General features: G+C 56.3%; 1 protein-coding gene across 1 annotated transcript; it reads right to left on the reverse strand.

Annotated features, from left to right (window-relative positions):
• Positions 1-3242: 3242 nt before the first annotated feature.
• On the reverse strand, positions 3243-9363 carry LOC112548439 (tripartite motif-containing protein 15-like). The gene is given in 9 exon segments (XM_025194211.1): positions 3243-3700; positions 3703-3759; positions 4807-4922; positions 5166-5188; positions 5563-5807; positions 6150-6265; positions 6509-6531; positions 8554-8689; positions 9308-9363. Coding segments are annotated over 9 exon segments (1230 nt in total).
• Between the last annotated feature and the right edge of the window lie 1176 nt (positions 9364-10539).

Below are 10539 nucleotides of genomic sequence, written 5' to 3' on the forward strand. Positions count from 1 at the left end.
AGCCCGTGCCGGCTGTGCCGCGGGTGCTGGGCGGACGCGGCGCTGTGCCGGCTCTGCGGGGCTGGGGTGCACGTGGTTTAGGCAGAGAGCTGGGGCCACGACTGCCCCTCGCAGGCCATCGCTTTCTTTTTATATATTTCTCTATATAAATAATTAGGTGGATATACATCCACCGGCATAAACTTTCCATCACACATCCTTTAACCACCCGAAGAAACGGCACTCACGTTACAAAAGACGCAGCCATCCCGCCGCGCCCGCACGCGCCACCCCTTCCCTGACCCCATCTCAGTCTCGTAGTCCTAGTCCCAGTTGGGGTTCACATTCCCAGTCCTCATCGCGTGGCTTTCCCTGCTGCCGATCCCGCCGCTGTCCTCCTCGCTGCCTCCAGGGCTGGGTCTGCATTCCCCCTGCCCCCTCCCCTCCCCTCCCTCGCACACCCTGTCCCTTTTCCAAGTGCAGTTGCCTGCATCTTCTCCGTCCTCTCCCACCGCTTTCCAGTCCTGGGACTGGCGTTCGCTCAGAAACATTGTAACAAGGCCTGTTTCCCCCGAGCTCCCTGTGCCTGTACACCAGGAGGGTCCTGCATTGCCACCGGACGCTCCTCACGCAGGACCCAGACTGGTCCAAGTGAGTTGTCGGGGAGCCCTGACATTTGGTCGAGTGTCCGTACAGCACCACCTCCCTTGTCATCAGCCTGACTCCTGTCACTTCCTCCAGGAGCCTGCTTACCTTTCCCACACTCCCTTGGCATAAAGGCAGAGCCTTAGGAGGTGGTCGATGGTCTGTGTTTCATTTTGTCAAGTGTCCCTGGGACAATTGGGTTGAATCTCTCATCCCTCCCTGGGCCTCTGCGCCCTCACTGGGAGTGCGCAGTAAATCATAAATACATCAGAATAACAGGGCACTTTGCACAGGAATGCAAGCTCCTGATTGGGACCATTCAAGGCAACAATATGGTAAATCCCATCTCCAGCTTCAAGTACTGGACACACCTGGTGTCTAACAACCCCAGATCTATTATGACTAGGTTTCCCATTCAAAGTAATCGCCTCCCCCTTGTTACCACAGTCCTCACCAATCTAGGCACCTAGGCTGGGTAACAAATGTTTTGGGATCTCCCCTGCTGTAACAGTGACCTCTAGAGTGCCCCACAACTCATGGTCTGAGGTGCTTGATTCAAGTAACTGCCGTTACTAAAATGGTAAGCCTTGGGTTTAAGGAGTGAATCTCAAGTAACCAAGCCCTCTTCTAGTGAAGTAAATAATAACCCTCCCAGTAATCAAATGCTTTATTGCTGGTGAAAACAAACATGCACAACCAGGGATGGATCTGAAAGGTTTAACATCTACAATGCAATCAAAGAACATGGCTCTCTACCTATTGGCTTGCCAGTCCATCAAGAAAAAGGAGTATAAGAGAAGAGCACAGCTGCCAGCACAGCTCACTCATCCCAGCTGATGATATTTGGTGATAGATCCAGGCCTGATAAAACCTGCAAGGATCAGAACTGCTTCCTTGTCCGTCACTGATGAGAAAACACTATTAGGGCTAGACTGGACCTGATTGTAGCTCACTTTATTTCCCCACCCCGAAACATGGCAAGCTGCGATGGGCTGCAGAAGTGATCAGACCAGTGCCAGGTTTCCTGGCTGAAAGCTGCTGGCCTCACCATGGCATACCCAAACCCTCTAGGTTTGGACATGCCACACTGAGCCCCCAATTTGTAGGCCTGGTGCTTCAATCCAGCTGTGATGGGCTGCAGACCCCATCAGACCATTGCCAGGGCTGCCTGGCTGAAAGCTGCCTGCCTCACCATGGCATGCCCAAATCCTTTGGTATCTCTTCTCTCCATAATGGATGGGACGGTTGATCAGGAGGCAATTGAGACAGGCCCTGGTGGATGAAGGACCAGTCTGCAAAATGCACGATATTCCTGCATGTCATGAAGGGTTCTTGGTACCCTACTTTGAGGTGACCTATAAGATGGTTGCCCTGCCCAGGCTTCCCATTTAGGTCACTGATATACTCGGTTTGCGCAGCATCTTTCATGAACCTCTCCAGCCAGGTCCCGACCCAGAAGTGAGGGTGATGAGATTGGGGCTGGGAAAATGACCTCTACCCTCCAGGTCCTGCTTTTCCTTTGTGTCCTGTCCCAGCCATCTTAGACACCATTTCCAAGGCTCTATATGGTATAGTGGTATATATATGGTATACTATATATATATAGTGGTATATATGGTATACTGTGGACTCAGGTCCACAGTAATGGAAAGCCTCCAGGATCTTGCCTGACCTCATTCTGCAGCATACCTCAGAGGTGGAAAACATCTTGAGCAAAGGTCAATGGACTTCCTGCCCCACCCTCAGCCCCACCTGGATGCCAGTATGAACAGAGGAGGTTTCTGGCTAAATCAGAGCTTCACCTAATTTTGTTCCATGAGTTGCATCCTTTGAAGAAGGCCAATGCCCATGACCAGGCCCAGGAAAAGCAGTGTCCACCCCACAGGGGAGGTCCTGCTATATGAGACCAAGCAAGGAGAGCCAGCACAGGGGAGATGTAGGCAGAGAACAGGGGGTATGAAGGCCCAAGCGACAAAGGCATTGCAAACCCCAGTTGAGGTGTTTATTAAGATCTCTATGGATGTGCAGCCACCAGGGGCCCAGGGCCAGGCCATACAAGGGAATCGTTGGTTTTGGAAGAGCTGGAGGAAGGGAGGTGCTTGTCCCCAGTGAAACTCTTCCAGCTCTGGGAAGCCTCCAGCCCAGGGGCCTTTGCTGCACAGGAAAAACTTGCTCAAGCACAAACCAGTCCAGCAGCTTCCCACAGGCAGTGCCTGGCAGGGCTGAGGCTCCGAACCTAGTCGCCCTCCCACTCCCAGCCCCAGCAGGGCTCTGGGCAAAGGGCACCCAGAGGCACTTGGCCCCGAGCCCAGTTCTGGGCTGCTGGCACTGCAGGGGGTGGTGGTCCCAAAGCTGGCAGCATCCCCATGGGTCCATTCTGGTGGCTGCGCTTGAGTTCTCCAGGGCCACCAAGTGCCAGGACAGACCGCCCTGGTCTCACCTGCTGCAACAGGACGGGCTCATCAGTGCAGACAGCCCCTTTCACCTGGGCAGCTCCCAGAGGCATAGAGGAGGGGACGGGGTGGGTAGAGGGTCATAGAGAATGGGAAGCCAAAGTGGCCCGTTTCCCCATGGGGGGGTGCACTCCCCGGCTGTTCATCCCCCCTCCATCAAATCACTCAATAGCACAGTCTGAGGTTGGATCCAACCCCCCACACCCAGAACCAGGGCCGGATTTTGTCCCCAGCAAACAAGGCTGGCGGGAAGGTGAAGATCGTGGCCTCAGTGTCAGCATCAAGAAACAACACCAGTCCCGCTGCACAGTCCAGACAGACCCGCACCCTCCTGGGCACCAGGCGCAGGGACAGGGGGGTGCGAGCAGGGGCTGTGAGAGCCCGGAGCTGATTTCGACAGCGCTGCACAGCCCAGATCCCCTCCTCGGGGCTAAATCTGATCCCTCCTTTCCTCCTCACAGACTCTCTGGCGACCCCCACGGCCCAGGCCCTTGCCCCCACCTCCACCTCCCAGCAGCATCTACCCAAGGTGAACCCCTCACGGCCCAGCACACACAGCTCAGAGTCAAATCTCTCAGGACTGTTGGGCAGATACCGCCGTGTGATTGCCCATCTCAAACTCTCCGATCCGTAGACACGACGAGGTCATGATTTGCTGTGTCTGGATCCAGAGTCACCACCACTGGCAGAGAGAATCACAGCGTCAGGGCAGAGCTCACCCTGGGGCAGACGGGGCTGTTCCTCGCCCTCCCTAGCAGCCCCGTCCTGCTTCAGACCATCCTGGGCCCCCGAAGCTGCCTCTGCCCTGGGCCCAGAGACGGCCCTGCAGCTCCTCAGCCTGGCACGAGGGAGAGCCCCTGGCCAGGGGGAAAGCGAGACACTGGCAGCAAATCCATAGGCAAGGACCAGAAAAACCCAGCCCAGTGTCCCAGGACGGGGGGGTTTCGGTGCTGGGCTGGGAAAGGGTTTGACTGTTGTGAGAGGGGCGGCCGTGGCTTCTATGGGATTGCTGTTATTGCCGGGACCCGCTCCCCAGCACTTACCCCTTGTGTATGATCCCTGTGGTCCCCCTTTGCCCTTCTCCAGGTCACACAGCAGAGTCTCTGCAGGGGAAAGGGGCACAGATGTTAGACGTTGGGTGTCTGGTTCATGGGATGGGAAAGGGAGCCATCTCCCTTTCAACTATAAAGGCGGGAGATGGGAGAGCCATCTCCTGCCTGCAGCAGACGGGAGATGGGAGGCGGGAGATGGGAAAGCCATCTCCCGCCTGCAACAAGCCATCTCCCGCCTGCCTGCTCTGCTCCCTTCCTGCTCCTCTCCTGGCCCTTCAGGATCCCTCACCCCCTGCACCTCTGGGGCCAAGCCAGCAGACTCCAAACTGTCAAGTGCTGCCTCAAGCCCACCTCACATTTAATTTCAGCTCTTAACTTTGGTGGCCTGACATGAGGCGTCGAAGCCTGGCAGGGCCCATGTTGAGCAGTGCTGGAGCAGCAGGAGCCCTGCAGCTCTGCATCCAGGACAAAGGGGTCCCTGGAGAAGCCCTGGTTCATCAGTGATTTGCCCAAAGGCAGAGACAGGCCCTTGCCTCATTTCTTCACCCCTGCGACCTGTGATATAAACTGAAAGTGCTAGGTTGTTCTCCCAAGTAAAAAAGATAATGGCTCCAAATATGAACCATCTGTCAACAGGGAAGAGGGAAGTGTCCTTTTCACAGCCCCCATCTCAGTACCTTGAAACTTCTTCAAAGTCTCCTGTAGAGCTACACTTTTTCGGGACAAGATGCTGAGTCTCATATCCAGTTCTGGGCATATCCCCTCTGGTGGTTGGAACTGGTCCTCCTCGCACCTGGGAAAAACTCATCCATGTTATTTGATTTTTCCTTTGGGAACTCGACTGTATGTTAAAAAAACATTGGGTTGATGGAGAGACCTGGAGACTGACTCTGTCCATGTGCATCAGCCGCAGGGGCAGCACAGACAGTGGCAGTGGCAGTGGCAGTGGCAGCTCAACCAGCAGGGATCGATAAGCCTGGCAGAGATGCATCTCCAAGACCCTTCCCTGTATGGGGAATGAGGTGGAGCCACGTACCTTCTCAGCATGCTTCTGATATCCTAAAGGGAGAGACAAAGATGGAAGAGTGAGCTCAGTGCTGCATGGCACACCTGCGTGGCACACCTCCTCCGACGCACTTGTCCTCAGACTCCAAGTGCCACACACAGAAGGATCTGGGGAAAGTTCAGCCCCTTTAAAAGCTCCAATTTCTAGCTGCACTGAGACCCCCGCCCGCCCCAGCTTTGCTCAGGATCCTAGACCTCAGCACGTCCCCAGCAGCAGGGTGGCTGTGTGCTATGGGATGCTGTGCAAGGAGAGAGGTGTAAGCAGTCTCGTGGTGTGTGGGATCGCCGAGTACCTGAGCCCATAGGGGCTTAGATCTGCCACTGGGGCTGCGCCAAAGGGGCCCATGGAGACATTTCATGTGCCTCACCTGCAGGTCACTGGCTGCCTGCTGGCACTTCCCCTCCAGCTCCCTGATCAGGTTGGTGAGATGGGAAATCTCCTCGGAGAGTTGGGTGACAGTCTCCCCCTGACTCTTCTCAATCCTGCTCTCCACCTCTCCCAGCTCGGCCAGCACGAGTCGCTCTTGTTCCTCCAGAAACCGGTGCAGTCGCTCAAACGCAGACACAATCTTCTGGCCCTCCGCCAAGCCAGCAGACTCCAAACTGTCAAGTGCTGCCTCAAGCCCACCTCACATTTAATTTCAGCTCTTAACTTTGGTGGCCTGACATGAGGCGTCGAAGCCTGGCAGGTGCCCATGTTGAGCAGTGCTGGAGCAGCAGGAGCCCTGCAGCTCTGCATCCAGGACAAAGGGGTCCCTGGAGAAGCCCTGGTTCATCAGTGATTTGCCCAAAGGCAGAGACAGGCCCTTGCCTCATTTCTTCACCCCTGCGACCTGTGATATAAACTGAAAGTGCTAGGTTGTTCTCCCAAGTAAAAAAGATAATGGCTCCAAATATGAACCATCTGTCAACAGGGAAGAGGGAAGTGTCCTTTTCACAGCCCCCATCTCAGTACCTTGAAACTTCTTCAAAGTCTCCTGTAGAGCTACACTTTTTCGGGACAAGATGCTGAGTCTCATATCCAGTTCTGGGCATATCCCCTCTGGTGGTTGGAACTGGTCCTCCTCGCACCTGGGAAAAACTCATCCATGTTATTTGATTTTTCCTTTGGGAACTCAACTGTACGTTAAAAAAACATTGGGTTGATGGAGAGACCTGGAGACTGACTCTGTCCATGTGCATCAGCCGCAGGGGCAGCACAGACAGTGGCAGTGGCAGTGGCAGTGGCAGCTCAACCAGCAGGGATCGATAAGCCTGGCAGAGATGCATCTCCAAGACCCTTCCCTGTATGGGGAATGAGGTGGAGCCACGTACCTTCTCAGCATGCTTCTGATATCCTAAAGGGAGAGACAAAGATGGAAGAGTGAGCTCAGTGCTGCATGGCACACCTGCGTGGCACACCTCCTCCGACGCACTTGTCCTCAGACTCCAAGTGCCACACACAGAAGGATCTGGGGAAAGTTCAGCCCCTTTAAAAGCTCCAATTTCTAGCTGCACTGAGACCCCCGCCCGCCCCAGCTTTGCTCAGGATCCTAGACCTCAGCACGTCCCCAGCAGCAGGGTGGCTGTGTGCTATGGGATGCTGTGCAAGGAGAGAGGTGTAAGCAGTCTCGTGGTGTGTGGGATCGCCGAGTACCTGAGCCCATAGGGGCTTAGATCTGCCACTGGGGCTGCGCCAAAGGGGCCCAAACCAGCCAGTCAGAGTCATGTGTCTAATCCCAGGTGCTGTCTGTGCTCGTGGTCCAGGTCAGGCTGAAGGGCAGTAGCCAGGGAGCCCCGATGCACAACAGGGTAGGCAAGGGCAAGGTGCTGGGCTCAGGGGCTGGGGCAAAGCTGAGGCCTGTAGGGACACTGAGCACGTGGGAATATCCCCAAAGGAAAGCACTTGAGTCTGTGTCTCCGTGACAGTGGCTGAGCCCGAGGACCGAGAGCAGGGCTGGGCCGTGGGGGTAGAAAGCTGCAGAGAAAGGGAGGGAAACCTGGCCTGGGCAGAGCTGGAGGAAAGGGCTCCCTGTGGGGAGCAGAGAGCAGTGTAGGGGAGCTGGAGCCTGGCGCGGCTGTGCCGGCTGAGGGAGCTCCCCGAGCGGAGCAGGGAAGCAACACAGGAGACTGGGCACTGCCAGCAGGCCTGGGTGGGCCCAGCTGGGAGCAGGCAGCAGAGCTGAGGAGAAGTCTGGGGTTGGGGGGAGCTTCGAGGAAAGCTCCCCAGCTGCACCTGAGTGCGTTTGTGCCTAGCACTGCCTCTGGATGCCGCAGGGGGACAGAGCAGGGTGGGAGCCCTCTCCGGGCTCCTCCCACCACGAGCAAATCTGCTCTGAAATCTGTGCACGTGTAGATGCCTGCCCAGGGTGGGTCTACTAGTAAACCCATCTAGCAGCAATTGCATGTGTAAATGCACCCAGTGAAATTTCCCTCCAAACAGCCTCCCTGTAGCTGTGGGACATAAACATCTACCTGGCCGACCCCTGTCCTCAGTCTGACCTATCTGTGCTTTTAACTTAGCTTAAAGGGAGCCCAACCATCCCCGAGCATCAACACACCCTGAAACATCCCCCTCCCCTAACACAGCGTTGAGAAGGTTTTTGAGAGAGGGCTGCCAGTACATCGGGGCGTAGGCTTCATTCTGCCTTGCGCATTTCCTGTAGCCGGAGAACATAGAGCTCAGGTCTGGGAAGGGTTTGGGGGCTCCTCAAGCAGGGCTTTGGCTTTGAGTTGGGAGGGGGGCTCCCTCCTGGAGCTGGGTTTGGGGCTTCTGTAAGAAGCTGAAGTGCTGGTGTTCAGGAGCGGGAAGGATTCGGCTGTTTGAGTGTTGGGAGCAGCCAGGTCTCCCCAAGCCAAGGGAAGGTAAGAGGTCTAGATTGGCCAGGTGGTTTCTTATGTCCCATACTGCTGGGAAGGTTTTGGCCAAACCTGCTGCCAGAGGGTAGGCCCAGGGCAAGGGTCAAGGGGTGGTTTCAAGATCCCTCAAGCTTGGCTTTGGGATAGGAGATTTGTCTGCTTTGGGGCTGGTTTTGGGGCTTCTGCAGGAAGCTGAAGTGCTAGTGTTCAGCAGCAGAAAGAATCAGGTCATTTGTATTGTGGGAACAGGCAGGCCTATTTGTTGCAGAGGGACCTGGGCCAGTGCCCACAAGGGAACACTATAAGCCTCCCTTAGAAAAGGAGACCACTACATAGGCAATAACAGAATGCTTGGGGCAATAAAAAAAAACAGGGATGGGAGCAAGGCTCAGAGGTTTCAAACTAGTGTGCTAGGGGGTGACACCGAGCAGAGCACACTGGACAGTGCCCTGGTCCTCAAACGATTCCAGGGATCCAGTGGACACTGCTCAGTGATACTCTGCCCACAGACAGGATCTTACAAGTGAAAGGACAGTGGCCCCACAGTCCCCTGGGACCCCCCTGGCCAGAGCCTCCTTCCTGGGAAGATACACCACCACCTTGGCCAGGGCCAGGAGGAGGTTGACCAGGAAGTCCCAGGACTTGGACAGGGAGTGCCTAAATGAACAGGCAAGGGGGATAGTGCAGCCAGCACCTGAAAAAAGAGGTTCTGGAGGAGGTGGTGCAGGGGCTGCAGCCTGGCACACTCCAGGTGCACGTGTGCCAGGGTCTCTGTCTGCTCTCAAAAGAGGCATGTATTGGGGGTGTCTATAAACCAGGCTAGATACACACCCATTGCAACAGCTGCATGGAGTAGCTGCCAGCTGAGGTCCCTGGTGGTTCACAGGATCAAGGTGGAATACAGACTTGTCCACTAGGGACCCTCACCCTTGACTTGTTGTGAGGGTGGGATACAAGGATGGGATGATGGACAGTGTAGAGCAGGAGTATGTAGAGCTGGTGTGGGCAGATTGACAGTGGACTGGTTTGGTGTCCACCAGCCTGCTTAGATGGTGGGGTGAGGAGTGCTGTGGGGCCTGCTGAGGGAGGGGTCCCATAACAAGCTCCAGAGGGCTGGGGGATACTGGGGGGTGGGGACTGCCCTTGCACAGGATCTGGTCTTAGTTGCTGAGGGCAGTGTCTGGCAAGGCAACTTGGACCTCCAGGAGTAGGTGGCAGGGTGCACAGAGCGTGAGCAGCTCCATGCACTGGGCCAGCACAATGGGATCTACCCACCCCTGCTTGACATAGCCCAGGAGGTCCCTGATACAGGTGATGTGGGCCAGGACCATCCTCCAGCGCACCCAGGGCACCTCCACTGCCAGCACCACCAGCTGCGGTGGGAACAGGCAGGTCCCTAGGCCAAGTGGAGATGAGATGTGGCCAAGCCTCTTATTGTCCCACTGGATGGTTATGTTCAACAGTGTTGGGAAGGTTTCTGGTGTGGTGTTGCCAGGGTGTCATTAAAGGCTGTTAAATATGTTAAATATTAAAGGCTGTTAAATATGTAAAGAACCAGAGGAAGAGGTACAAAAGTTCTAATATAATTGTAGCAGCATTAAAAATGGACCCACCTGAAGGAATAGGAAGGGCTGCCCTGCAGAGGAACAGAGTGTGAAGAGACAGAGTTTGTCTCAGCAGGGACAGCATTTGCCCCGATGGCGAGTGAAGCTGCTTTGGAGGTAGCCCTCTGGGGAGTGGGAGGGGTGATGTAACCCCAGCAGGGTTTATATGAGAGACCTGGGAAGAGTCCTGGCCTGGGATTAGCTGAAAGCATGGGTGTCTGGTGCGTCTTGAGTTGGGGGGGGGCATGTGCCCCCCCTGACACCAGTCAGCGACCAGGGGGAGGTCCCCTGGTGGCCAATCCCACTGGCCGGGGGGGAGTACGGGGGCCCTGAGGCTGATCTCACTCACTGTAAAAGCAGCCGCGCCACTTCTGGAACTCCTGCGGCCACTTCTGGAAGCAGCTTGGCCACTTTTGCAAGCCTGCAAGCCCCTGTGTGGCTGGGTGAGCACAGCGGTGGAGGGAGGGATGCAGGACCAGGGGGAGAGGCTGGAGACTACCCTGGTGTTTCCCCGCCCATGAGTGAGAAGGCCCTGTGGGGGCAGGGAGGCAGGCTCAGGGGTGGTGATTGGCTGCAGGGGAGGATGCGGACAGGATGGGGGAAGCAGCCGCTGTTGCCACCACCACTTCCTCAGGTGGAGGGAAGTTCTGCAGAAGGAGGCAGAGGCAAACAGGGGAGAGGGAGGGAGCCCCATGCCCCCGCCCCTGGTTTGGGTCCAACCTCATTCCTCCCCTCCCCCTTGCTTCAGATCTGACCATGGTCCCCCCTTCCCCTGGTTCAGACCCAACTCCTCTCCCTGCAGTTGGAGGTCCAACCCCATTCCCCCCTCTTCGCTTCCCGCTTCAGGTGCAACCCTGCCCCCCTCATCCCCACTTCGGGTCTGACCCTGCTTCTCCCCCTCCC

This window comes from Alligator sinensis, unplaced genomic scaffold, assembly GCF_000455745.1.
Source record: "Alligator sinensis unplaced genomic scaffold, ASM45574v1 scaffold261_1, whole genome shotgun sequence".
Taxonomy (NCBI): Eukaryota; Metazoa; Chordata; order Crocodylia; family Alligatoridae; genus Alligator; species Alligator sinensis.